This window comes from Panthera tigris, chromosome B1 (assembly GCF_018350195.1).
Source record: "Panthera tigris isolate Pti1 chromosome B1, P.tigris_Pti1_mat1.1, whole genome shotgun sequence".
Lineage (NCBI taxonomy): Eukaryota > Metazoa > Chordata > Mammalia > Carnivora > Felidae > Panthera > Panthera tigris.
This window is the reverse complement of record NC_056663.1, coordinates 131,244,971-131,259,376: the sequence shown is the minus strand read 5'-3', so window position 1 is coordinate 131,259,376 and position 14,406 is coordinate 131,244,971. Positions and strand designations below refer to the sequence as shown.

Below are 14,406 nucleotides of genomic sequence, written 5' to 3'. Positions count from 1 at the left end.
CAACATATATATACATATATTCCCTGTCTTTAATGTTTGATGATTTGTGTAATCTATCTCAGAGTAATCTTGATTGGGGTCCTTTGAGCTTCATGCATATGGATATCCACATCCCTTCTAGGATTCAGGTAATGTTCAGCCATTATTTCTTGAAAATATATTTGATCATGACCTGAGCTGATATCAAGAGTCAGATGCTCAACCAACTAAACCACCGAGGCACTCCTCAGCCATTATTTCTTTAAATAAACTTTCTTCCCTTTTCTTTCTCTCCTCTCCTTCTGGGACTCCCAAGTTGAAATATATTCATTCACTTGATGGTGTCATGTAGATTCCATATACATTTTCACTTTTTTCTTTTTAATTTTTGTTTCTCTATATATTCTAAATGACCTGTCTTTATTTTCTGATTCTTCATGCTAAAGTCTGCTGATGAAATTCTCTACTGAATTTTCACTTCTGTCATTATATCCTTACACTTAAGGATTTCTGTTTGGTTCTTTTTTATGGTTTTCATTTCTTCATTACATTTTTAAATTTTTTTCAAGTATTTTTTTATTTCATTTAGTTGTCTGTGTTATCTTGCATCTCACTGAATTAAAAAACATTTTTTTAACATTTATTCATTTCTGAGAGAGAGAGACAGAATGTGAGTGGAGGAGGGGCAGAGAGAGAGGGAGGCACAGAAACTGAAGCAGGATCCAGGCTCTGAGCTGTCAGCACAGAGCCCGACGCGGGGCTGGAACTCAGGGACCGTGAGATCATGACTTGAGTCGAGGTTGGACACTTTTGTCCATGGACAGCCACTAATTTAGTGTTGTTGTGGGGGGAAATGAGAGGAGGACCTCCTATTCTGTTACTTTGCTCTATAAATTTTTAAAGTAAATATAAAGACAAAATATGACACATGGCCTAATCTTAAAGAGAACACAGGCATACCCCATTTTATTGAGCTTTGCTTTACTGCACTTTTCAGATACTGCATTTTTTATAAATTGAAAGTGTGTGGCAACCCTGCATCGAGCAAGTCTACTGGTGCCATTTTTCTAACAGCATTATGCTCACTTCATTTCTTCATGTCACATTTTTGCAATTCTCACAATATTTCAAACTTTTCATTATTATTATATTTGTTATGGTGATCTGTGATCAGTGATTATGACTCACTGAAAGCTCAGATAATGGTTAGCATTTTTTTTTAGCAATAAAGCATTAAAAAATTTTTTTTTAATGTTTATTGATTTTTGAGAGACAGAGAGAGACAGAATGTGAGCAGGGGAAGGGTAGAGAGACAGGGAGACACAGAATCTGAAGCAGGCTCCAGGCTCTGAGCTCTCAGCACAGAGCCCCGTGTGGGGCACAAACCCATGAGCTGTGAGATCATGACCTGAGCCGAAGTTGGCCACCCAACCAGCTGAGTCACCCAGGTGCCCCAGCAATAAAGCATTTTTAAATTAAGGCATATAGATTGTTGTTTCAGACATAATGCTATTATATACTTAATAGATTATAGTATAGTATAAATATAAAATTTTATATGCACTGGGAAACTGAAAAAATCATTCAACTCACTTTGAGATATCTGCCTTATTGTGGTCATCTGGAAACCAAAGCCGCAATATATGCCAGTATCTAAAACCAAGGTAGTCCTGGAAAGTATGGGTTATGTGGTGGCTGTAGGTATGAGAAAAAGACAAGCACAGAGCTGAGGGAGAAGAAACTGGAAAGACAAGTAGAGGATAGAGCAAGGAGTCTCTTATAGGCTGTGTACATATGAACTACCAAATAGTTCTGAGGAGTATCATCTGTTTAAAAGTTTCTGGGTCTGCAGAGTTGGTAAGGAGTGTGGCAGTAATGAAGCAAAATAAAGACAGTGAGATTGTCAAAGAGTATTTGGGAATTGGCTGGCTATGGGTAGATGATGGGGAGGGGGCAAGAAAGAGTTTGACATATATGAGGGACTAGGCTGACCAGTGTGTTAGAGTGATGTGGGGATATGGCTCAGTAGAGAATTCTCAATGGGAGACAGAGGTGTAGAAGTCATTGTATAGAGTTAGAAGTTGAAGAAAGAGGCATAGGGCCAGCTTGTGTAAAGAAAATGAATCCAGCAGGAGAGGGGAATGCAGAAAATGCAGTAATTCTCTAACCACAAGGTGATGGAGGCCTAACTCAGAATTGAGCTCAAGGGGGGAAAATGGAGAAAGGGATGTTGGAGAGACTGAAAACAAAATACTGACAAGGTTTGGTGACTGATTATAGAAAAGGTTTTGAGTCTAGTGCTTGAGTGAATGAAACCCATGGCAAAGTGGAGAGGCAAAGGGGAAGACAAGTTGTCTTTGGTAGGGTGAGTTTATGGTAAAGGCTGAGGTAGAGATAGCTGACAGGCACTAGAATGCTAGAACTGAGTTCAGGTCCAAGATACTTGATTTGAAAACTATCATGCTATGACTAGATTCACTGTGGAGGGGACAGGAGACAGAGATGGAACAGGTAGCCACGGAAGGAGACATGAAGGTCACTGAATTTGGAGGTGGGAATGGAAGGGAAGGAACATCACAGGTGGAAGCAACACAGGAAATGGGGAATTTTCAAGAATATGTGAAGAACTACAATACATTAAGTATGATGAAGATTGGTTTTTAAAAAGTAGAAAGTATTTAAAAATACATTCTGTATAAATACACTGAAATAAGTCTAGGAGAATATACAACCAACCTACCATAGCAGGAGGAGAGGGGAAGGAGTTAGAATTATGGAGCCAGGGGGCATCTGGGTGGCTCAGTTGGTTGAGTGTCTGACTCTTGGTATCAGCTCAGGTCATGATCCCAGGGTTGTGGGATTGAGCCCGGCATCAGGCTCTGTGCTGAATGTGGAGTCTGCTTAAGATTCTCTCTTGCTCTCCCTCTGCCCCTCTTCCCCTGCTCTCTCTCTCTCTCTTTACTGAAATAAATAAATTAAAAAAAAAAAAGAATTATAGACCCAATGATTCATTGGGAACTTCAGTGTTATCAGTGATGTTTTAAATTTTTCTAAGAATCATCTATTCCCCATACAACTCATCAAAAATATTGAAAAATGGAATAAATGGACAGGAAAGCACTTTTAGAATAAAACAACTCTCTTGGACAGAAACACTCTCTCAAGAAAAGATTTGTCTTTAATACACGACTTATTGTAGTTTACCTTATTTACCTATCAAGTTAAAAACAACCCTGCAACAAAGTTACTTTCTTTAGTTGTATAGTCTTCATCATATTATTTTAGGTAAATAACTGGCAAATGGTAACTATTTATTCTGATTGCAGAAAAGGAAAGCATTTAAATCACTCTTCATTTTTTTATCTCTTTATGCAAGAGCCAGGTACAAAACTTTCACTATGTATCTATAGGATCCTCACTGTGGGACAGGAGACCACAACTTCTGTTGACACAGAACCACACTGGGTAACTTTTCTGCTTATGACAATGGACCCCTGACATTTTTTTTAGTGAAAATCCCAGGATGTTGGAGCTTTTTTTCTATGTCTCCCTGAAATACTGATCATTTCGATAACTTCTGATTACAGCACTGCACACCATTACCTAGAATCCTTCCAGATTCTGTCCAAAGAGCTTTCCTTCCCTCTTCTCCCTAAATCAGCTTCCAAGAGGGCCTGGCCTTTATTCCTGCCGCCATACTCTGTCATATTCGACGAAAAGTATGAAGGAACAAATTCTCTTAAAATGTAACAAACATAACCTTCTCTGTAGACAGCATTTACTTACAACAGTAGTTGCATTTTAGCAGTTTGCAATCAAGTGACTTTCTTGTTAGAGTACATCCATTTCTTACTACTCCAGCAATTGTTTGTTCATTTGTTTTGGTACTTGTATTTTTTTAAAATAATGTTATTGAGGTATATTTTATGTATCCTAAAATCTACTATTCAAGTCTACACAGTTCAGTGATTTTTAGTAACTTTACCAAGTGGTCTAGCTATTGCCATAAATCAGTTTCAGAACATTTTCATTCCCCCCAAATAAAATCCCTCAGGGCATTTACATTAATCTCTGTGCCTCCCTGGTCCTCCACCCCCAGCCCCGGAGAATCACAACTCAACTGACTATTTCTTTAAACTTGCCTTTTCTGGACATTTCATATAAATGGCAACATACCATACATGGTTTCTTGAGTCTTCACGGATTTTATAGAACAAAACTAGAGATTTTCCTTTGGCCTTTAAGAAAATCACACGTTTAAAGAAGTATATTACCTTTCAAATAAAACCTTGCAATAAATACTATTAAAAATCTAAAAAACTAAAATATTAATCCTGTTTTATTTAAGTTCTAAAATTTAAGAACATTCTGAAGGTAATATAGTGCTAGAAACATGAATGATCACTTAACCTATCTCACACATTGAAACAGATAGTAAGACAGCTATCCCTAAAGCTTTTAATCATTTTAACATCTCCAACTTTACATGTAATAGAACTTACCCTTTTTCCTTTTGAGGATGGATGTGTAACTTTCCCTTCTAAGAAAAATTTTAAATGGCTGGTTTCTTAATATATTAGTTAATGCCTACAGGTAGGTGTGTGTGTGTTATTTTCGTCCTCAGTATCTTTGAAAGGAATAAGAGTATCATGTGTAGCGAAAGGAACTGGAATGTTCCAGCCTTGCTTAAAAGGATGCACCTGTCCAATAACCTCCTGTTTTCTGTGAGTGCCTCTGATCCTCCAAATTTGTACACTGTGCTTAGAGTGTGGAGAAGGGCAGGCACTGACTCCTTTGAAGTAGGCAGGTCAGATTAGAAATTATGCTTTTCAGTCTATTGTGAGTTTCAGTAATGCACACATCTCAACTACAAAAAAGAATTTTTAATAGTATTTTTGAAACTGCTGCTGTGAGTTTTAGATGACATACATGGATTAGCTAATGCTTTCACTGAATTAAGTGAACATGTCAATAAGTACTTCTGTCTTTGGCTTGGAATTCAGTATAAAATAGATAATTCTACTAAGCTCTAACAAAATCAAGAGATACTTATCCTTAAGCTTTTTTCATTGAATCACTCTAATTGGGACAGATTCTATGAAGAAAAATGATTGTTTATATGATCATAGCCTCAATGCCAATTTTTGAAAATTATAGAAATATGGAAAAAAATGTCATTCATCTAAATAAATTATGCTCCAAGATAGAAATCAGCCTGTAAGCAGTAAGTGATATCCCCTCCTTTTTGAACTCTCAAAACATCACACTTTAAGTGTGTAGCTCTCTTTACTTTTATTTTTGCAGCCACTATCTGAAGACTAGAAAATAGTGAATACATGTTGGTAACAATTCATACTTCTATTACATCTTAAGAAGAAATGAGACTCCCTAGAAGAACTGAAATGAAGAAGAAGACCAAGTGAGACAACCTGGGGAAAAATACTGAACAAGGCCTCAACTCTAAACATTCAAAGTTATCAAAACACACTGTTAGCCAAAAATTGCTTCTCAAAAGCCCTAGAAATTAGCCTTTAACCTGTTGTTTAAAAATCATAGGACACTTCACCATTCTGGAAATCTCAGTACCAAAAGGTTCTTTCTTGGTTTTATCTTTGTTATTAACTAATATGGTAATTCTGCTGTAAACCAAACCATGAGGTATAAAAGTGGTGCACTGATTTTTAAAGTGCAGACAGAACGATTTTTTTTTGTAAAGTAAACCAAACTCACCAGGTCATAGACCAAACAAGAATAAATTCTGCTAAATTTTTTTTCCCCAAAGAGCAACTACAGAATAAAAAAATCAATACTAGGAAAAACCCAGCTAAAGGCTGCCTGACAATTCCTAGAAAAAAAGTTGGTAAACCAAAGTAAATCTTGTATTAGGTAATAGGCACACAACAATGTATTTAATACACTATTGCCAACCTTTCTGTTTTAAGACTGGCACAACTAATCAACTGTTAAGGAAAATCTTCCTTAAAGACTTAGAAAAAGTTGTGTGTATATCACATATACCACTTTGAATTTATTTAAAAATTTATGAACTAGGGTGCCTGGGTGGCTCAGTTGGTAAAGCATCCTACTTTGGCTCAGGTCATAACCTCGTGGTTCGTTGGTTCAAGCCCTGCATTGGGCTCCATGCTGAAAGCTCAGAGTCTGTAGCCTGCTTGGGATTCTGCGTCTCCCTCTCTCTCTGTCCCTCCCCCATTCGTGCTCTATCAAAAATAAACACTAAAAAATTAAAAAAAATTATGAACTAATAACTTGTTCTGGACAATAAATAGAAACAGCTTCATCAGTGCATTTTTGAAATGAAAATTGCCATAATATCCATTCTCTTACTTCAAAGATATATGAAGGATTTAAAGTTTATTTTTAGTTAAATTTATTTTAATTATCTCCATTTGTCTTTTGACAATTTGTCTCACCATCTATGAAGAGGTATATAAACAGTAAATAGTAAAATCTCTGAATGGACATTACAGATTATGGACAGAGACAAGAACTTGGATGAGTTAATACTGCATGATGATGAGTAGCATGGTTTCTCTCTCTTTTTTTAAAGTATTTATTTCTGAGAGAGAGAGAGAGAGCGAGCATGCTCAGGAGAGAGCAGAAACGGGGGAGGAGGAGAGAGTGAGGGACAGAGAGAGTGAGGGAGAGAGAGAGTCCTAAGCAGGCTACATGCTGGTCATGGAGCCTCATGTGGGGCTCAATCTCACCAACCATGAGATCTTGACCCAAGCTAAAATCAAGAGTCAGATGCTCAACTGACTGAGCCACCCAGGTGCCCTATGAAACTTTTTCCCTTTCATTTTCTGCCTGGATGAATTAAAAAAAAGATACAAAGAACAAATATTAAAATTTTTCTTTTCATTATTTCATTAAGGCATTCCTGGCATAACTCTCTACCAAGTAATTTCAGAAGATAACATCTACACTAGCTCTTGTCACCCAGCCACTTGACTCGGATATTTAAACTAGAGAAGAAAACTTTAAAAAGGTCCAGTATTTCTATCTTTGGCCTTTATTATTTTTGGAACTTTCCTCACTGCCCAAGGCCAGTTCCTCCACTGATAACACCCTTGCCGTTCAGTGGTGAAGACTGCACATTGCACAAACCCGGCCCCAGCAGCACAGCTATCCAGCAGGTGCGTAGCCTGTGCTTCTCAAGATGTTGCTCCCTCGTTTCCGAATTCCCTCTGGACGCCTTGTTGTAGTACCTCCAGGCTAGGAACATCAGCGTCTTTCTGTCCATGCACGCAAACCGGCCTTTCAGTTGTTAAAATATTTTAACACCCCAAATGGAGTAAAACAAACAAAACAAGCCCAACCCTTTCTGGACCGAGTCCACTCGTGCCCTCTGTCAAAGTGCAGACTCGTCTGCCCCTTTGCTAAGGCTCACAGGTGGCGCTGGGTCCACCATGTGGCCTTCTCACTGATCCCACGCACCTATAACCTCTCCTTCCGCACAGATGCCACAGGAGCCTTTATAAAATACAAGTCTGCTTGGATTGCCCGCCAATCCAGCGGGCATCCTACTTTGGCTCAGGTCATAACCTCGTGGCTCGTTGGTTCAAGCCCTGCATTGGGCTCCATGCTGAAAGCTCAGAGTCTATAGCCTGCTTAGGATTCTGCGTCTCCCTCTCTCTCTGTCCCTCCCCCATTCGTGCTCTATCAAAAATAAACACTAACAAATTTTAAAAAATTATGAACTAATAACTCGTTCTGAAGGCTCGCAGATATTCCTGAGATCACATTCTGTCATGGTCAAGAGAAAATCCAAAGCCTTTAATATGGGGGACAGTTTTTCATGATCTGATCTATTCAGCCTCTTAGCCCACCTCTAGCCTCATCTACATTCTAAACCCCAGGGTCCTGAATCCACTGCAACACTTGCTGTTCTCTGAGCTGTCCTCACCACCCCGCATGTCCTGGCACATGTTGTTTTCTTCCAGGAGCACCTTGTCTCGATTTACCTGCCCCCCAAACTTCTACTTATCCTACTAGTCCTATTTCTAAAGTCGTCCTCTTTCTGAAACCTTCTCTGACTCTCCTCTCCAGACGTGGTCTGTTCCCCTCCTCTGGCCTCACACAGCACCCTGGGTATTGTACTGGAAGCTTTTTAAGAGCACCTGAATCTTACTTATGACTTTATCACCAGACCATTTCACAGTGCTTGGTAGATGATGGGCACCTAGTATATGTGTGTTTAATGATCACAATTCAGGTTTTATTTACTTTTCCTCTGTGCCCCCAAGTGTAAGACTTAGGTCTCTTAATTCTCTGAATTGCCAGCACCAGCAAGTAAATGCCACATAACTAGATCTCCATAAAGATTAATGACAGTTGAATGAATCAATACTATAACTAACTCCAGCCCTCCCTTGTCTCACTGATCCTGCAGGCTGATGAAAGATTACTTTTTCTAATATATAATTTTCCATGGTTCCCATCACCTACTCCTACCCAGGTGAAACTTTTACTGGCTTCCTATTACTTACAGGATGAAGCCCACTTCCCTAGCTCAGTTCTTTTGCATAGAAATGCACTTTCTTTGACCTTCACCAACACTCTCTTCCCCCTTTGCATCTCAGCTTAGGCTTTCCCTGCCCAAACTAAAATTGTCTTTGCGTGAGTCTGGGACATTAACCTGATTTAGTTTCTTAATATCCCCACTTATTAGAGCTGTAATGATCTTCACAAGCTCCCCACTGCCCCCCGCCCACTTTTTCTAAGTGTTTTCCTATTACTCCCTTCACTAAAATGTAAGTTCCATAAACACAGGGGCCTGGTTGGCCTTGTTCAATGCTGCATCCCTGATCCTAAAGCAGTTCCTGGAACCAGAGATTAAGTGCTGATCATTTGTTCAGTGAAGGAAAGACTAAATGCAAAAATACTTCTAGTTGGCATTCAAGGTCCTCAGTGACCTGGGTGCCCTCCATTTTCCCAGCCTTATCTCCAACCAATTCCTCACATGATACCTGTTTGCTATTTCCCAAATATCTCTATTAGACTTCCTGACTAGGCCTTCTTTTTCTTCCTATTTAAATTCTCTTCATCTTTTATAGGAATTCCTTCTTTCATAAGGCAATCCGAAGTGGTAAGCTCCTGAGCTATATTATTTATCTAGTTAATGTCTTAAATATCTTTCAATTCTCTAGAGCTTTCTTATAATGGATTTTTTAATAAATGGGCTTTAAGTTATAACAAAAGACTGAAAATTCTTAAAGGAAAAAACTTCCAAATGCTAGGAGTTAATAAGATTCAGACTCCATTTTATCTATTAAAAAAAAAACCCTACATGTCTTCTTCAAGTATAACAAAGAGGTTTGCTTTCCAGTATAATGTGCAACATAATAAATAGTTAAAATGATACATTCAAATGTGTTAGTGACAGCTGGTTCCAGTAACAACTCTGATGTCCATTTTGACTGCAAATAATACTGGCCACTGACCATATTATGAAAAGGGAACCAAGAAGTAACTCTTCCCACTTACAAATCTGAGCCTAGCACAGTCCAGTTGACTAGATACTTTGTTTTAAAACATAAACAAAAAAGTACATATAACAAATCAGGAACACTTCTGTGGTAAGAACTATTACTCAAAACAATTCTCAAAACTTAGAATGAGTTTTAAATAGTTTTACTGGTCTGCATCCTGTTGACCCCAGTGGTAGTTACATGCAAACATTCCTAAGTATGCCAGGCTATACATGGGAGCAGACAATACATGATGTAACATGTAAACAAAAGAAACATGCCAACCTGGATACCAACTTTGCACCACTAGCATCTTCTGCTGAATTCACATCATTCCAGTAGGGTTTTCTACGACTTAGCCGCAGGCTGACCTGAGGAACACCATCTGACAGCTCTGGTTGTGGTACTCTGTGTGACTGAATAGATCCCTCACTCCTGGATTTTGGGATCTAGAAAATACAATTTGAGGAGGAGGGCGGATTTAAAAAAATCTTTCAGATTAAGTTATCAAAGATAATTTGTTCTAACTTATTAGTAACCTAATGTATTAATGACATTCCAGAAAAATACCAACCTAGGTATAGAATTTAAAATATTAAAAATAAATTGCTAAAAAGCAAAGGGCACAGGGAAGGGGAGATATCAACACTTCCAAGGGGAACTTTCAGACCATATACAGCCCACATCCCTTTCCTGGATTCTGATACAAATCTTCCCCAGGCTTACCCCCTCCCTCCCTCCCCTAGCCCCCACCATTAGAATAATTATGCTGTGTAATGAGAGATTATGAGAGTATATCAGAGTGGCAACCTGGAGTGAAGGAAAGAAGAAATAGAAAAAGACGGGAAAAAAAAGGGCTGAGAACCAGTGAAATGAAGGATGACAATATCAGAAAGGTGTCTAGAAATATTTACTACCAACAAGTAAAATCTGCACCAGTTCGCTAATAGTTTCTGTTGTCATCTTCTTTTATAGGGCAAAGTATGGTGTAATACACTTTTAACTAAAGAAATAGCTAGGAAAAATGCACCTTTTTAGTTCTCTTCTGTCTCTAGAGGCATGGGCAACACAAGTGCCAAGTAAACCCTGGTGTACTGACTTCTCCTATCTGAGGTTATGTGCTCCCTCCAACCCCAGAAACATCCTCATGCTTTTATATTGCATCAGAAACAATGTGAATACAATTGATATCCTTCTCCTGAAATTGTGTAAAAATCATGTGAGAGTTTCAGGAAAAATTCAAACCCTCAGATCAATTGTATTTGTTACACCGGAAGCTCTTTCTCATCTCCTGGACTTTTCTTATACTTGTCCTTCAACTGGAATGTCATCTATTCATCACTGGCCACTCACCAATTGCCTAAGACCAAACCAAATCTTAACTTCCTTTGAGGCTGAGAGAAGAATCCACTTCCCCGGGCGCCTGGGTGGCTCGGTTGGTTGAGCGTCTGACTTTGGCTCAGGTCATGATCTCACGGTTCATAGGTTCGGGCCCTGCATCGGGCTCAGTGCTGACATCTCAGAGACTGGAACCTGCTTTGGATTCTGGGTCTCCCTCTCTCTCTGCTCCTCCCCTACTCAAACTCTGTCTCTCTCTCAAACGACCTTTCCCAACTTTGAATTCCTGTAATACAATGCCACAAAATCCATGCTTGATCTCATGTCGCCTGATAGTTGTTTTATATTTCTAAGTTATATGGCTTCAGCCAGATGTCTGGACACAGAGATTATAGTCTCATTCTCTTCCCCTTTCTCCTCCTCTACCGTGTCCTTTTCCTCCTCTTATTTATATTATTATTTTTAACATTTTAGCTATTGAGTCTAGTTAAGTTTTGAACCCATTAATACTTATTGTCAGACAACACACTTTTTTTTTAGAAGATATTTTTTCTTTTCTTTCTTTCTTTTTTAAGTTTATTTATTTCGAGAGAGTGCATGAGCAGGGGAGGGGCAGAGAGAGAGGAAGAGAGACAGAATCCCAAGCAGGCGTTGCAGTATCAGAACAGAGCCCAACATGAGGCTCAAACCCATGAACCATGAGATCATGACCTGAGCCAAAACCAAGAGTGAGATGTTTAACCCACTGAGCCACCCGGGTGCTCCAACAACATACTTTTCAACTGTAAGATATTCCAAAGACACTGACTGACCAAGAAACTAGGGTAACAGGCAATTAAAAAAAGTAATATGGGGACAGTTATAAACATCAATATTTAATAAATTCATACCTCTATGAGAATTACAAAAATAACACATGAAAATAATTTAGCAAATAGTTACATTTACCACAGAGCAAAGTAAGTACTCAAAATATTAATTTTAATATTAATTTAAATTAATTTAATATTAATAACTTATTAATATTGTTAAGTAAAACTTGCCCAAATCTGACAATTACCAATGAATTGTTCCATTACACTTCTCTGTAGAGTGTTCACAAAAGTTCATGAAAATCAAGGGAAAGTGAATTTTTTAAAATTATAAACTATAGTTCACTGAGATATTTGCCAAGATTACTTATGAAAGAAATATTTAGGTAAACAGCAAGAGAACATATTAAAAGTACAAATATATGCTATTATATATTTCATAAAAGGGGCTCTTTTGCATGTGGCTATTTTTCATATGAGTAGACAGGAAAAATAAATACACTGAAAAAGCAGTAAGATTTCAAACTAGTTAGCTAAAAAATCTCATACCCAGACTTAATTCTCTCAATATGAAAACAAATATAAGAACAGTTGTTTGGCAACATTTTATGGTGTTAAAATAAGGACATAGCATTTTAAGTTCAGTGATAATTTGGGGGTTCTAAAGTTGATTCAATAGTTTATGTAAAGGAGAAATATTCTAAGGTAGAAAGGTAACATGTAGCTGATTCCACTTGGTCAGTTTACATTAAAATAGACTACATAACACAGATCACTTAAGACTCAGATACCATGAACTATATCAGGCACATTTTTCAAAGTATTTTTCTGTGATGATTTAATCTCTATAAAAATAAAATAGAGGGGCGCCTGGGTGGCTCAGTCCATTAAGCATCTGACTTCGGCTCAGGTCATGATCTCATGGCTCATGAGTTGGAGCTCCACCTCGGGCTCTGTGCTGACAGCTCAGAGCCTGGAGCCTGCTTTGGATTCTGTGTCTCCCTCGTTCTCTGCCCCTCCCCCACTCACGCTCGGGTGTGTGTGTGTGTGTGTGTGTGTGTGTGTGTGTGTGTGTGTCTCTCTCTCTCAAAAATAAACATTAAAAAAATTTTTTTAAATACAACAGGATTGTCATTAGCCATGAACTTTAAAATATAAATTTATTAATATATACTAAACTAGTCCAAAGAGCTGAGCTTATGCACAAGGACATGAAAACACCACATGAAGCCTATGAGGAACAAAATTGTTAGAAAAAGGTAGGTCAGTAACTCTGAGACCATTAGAACTATAGAGTGTATATATATATACACACACACACATATATATATACACACACTATATATATACACTATATAAATATATATATACACTATATATATACACTAAATATACACTATATATACATATAAACTATATAAATATATATATACACTATATAAATATAAATATATACACACACATATTTTAAAAGGAATGCATGTTTTTAAAGGAGATAAATGATACCATCATGAAGATGTACCTTCAAGACTACACATTTCATTACAGATATGATTACTGTAGGAAAAATAGATAAAAATTTAAAATCGGCTGCTCTACCTTTGTCATTAATTTTAGTACAAATGTATTAACTTTGAGAAAAGTAAAGAGATCACTGTCTTTGCCTTAGCTGGAATTGAGCTTTGATTTGAGCCTTGGCCTTATAAGGTAGGTAGAAGAGATAGTTTTATTTTTATGCTCTGAGTGTCCACCTCAGATTGTGTAACGTTTACACTTTAAGGTGGTATTCAGGGCTCCTTTCATCATAGAACTCTCGGAGGAGGAGGAAGACCCCAGTTATCCAAGGCAAAGGATACAAGGAGACATCTTATTACAGTGTAGCCTTAAAGCAGTTGTTCTCTCCAGCAGCCAGTTTTGTCCGGAGACATTACTGGTTGTCATGATGGGGGTGAGTGGGTGTGCTACTAGAGTCTAGTGGGTAAATACCAGGAATGTGATGAAGCATCTTACAATGCACAGGACAGCCTGTCACAAAAAAGAGTTATCTGATCCAAAATGTCAGTAGGGCTAAAGCTGAGAAACTCTGATTCAGGGGTATGGTGAGAAGAAACCTGTATTGGGCCAGCTAGGTCATCTAGGCCTGCCTTGTCTAGTCATGGGTGATATTGATTCCGTGAGGTTCAGTCAAGCTCTGTGGGGCAGGGACTCCAAATAGGGCTAAAAGCCTGACTATGATAAATGGAGTTCATGTGCTTCGAGAGATCCACCTGCAGTTTCCCTCATAATATGTGGCTGCAGTTGGAAAACTGCCAACCATCTGGAATACTGAGGTGACAAAGCTTTTCCTTTCCACTGGAGATATCCATTAAGTCACAGCAGACTTGGCTTCGTTTTTTTTAGTGATTGCTTCATGATACTGTACTTGAAGGTGAAAACTATAAAAGCCCCAAACCATTTATGAAAAACACTTTGCTCAGAAGAATTCTGCCATTGACTGTTTGAGATAAGGATCTAGGCACTTGTTGTGGGATTGATGTGTATAACCGAAATACTAACAATTCCAGAGACTGTAAAAAGAGCACATTCCATGCATGTATTTGCAGGTATGGAATAGTCTAACACAAGTAATTCAAGCTGCTTTAGATTTTGAGATGCCATGGGGCTAGAAACAAAAGAATAACCTTTGATAAAGTAAAATTAGGAAATATTCTCCTGAATGTTGCTGCTATTAGTTGTAAAGATGTAGTGTTACTCTGTGTTAGGCATGGTTCCATGAGATTTATGTCAAT

General features: G+C 38.1%; 1 protein-coding gene across 4 annotated transcripts in view; it reads right to left on the bottom strand.

The window, feature by feature from the left end:
- Window positions 1-14,406, bottom strand: part of FAM13A (family with sequence similarity 13 member A) — a 355,423-nt gene that overhangs the window by 117,947 nt on the left and 223,070 nt on the right. For all 4 annotated transcript variants that reach the window (XM_042984194.1, XM_042984193.1, XM_042984195.1 and 1 more), the window contains one exon: window positions 9,753-9,916. In XM_042984194.1, coding sequence (XP_042840128.1) covers window positions 9,753-9,916 — 164 coding nt within the window. The remainder of the gene's footprint in view (window positions 1-9,752; window positions 9,917-14,406) is intronic.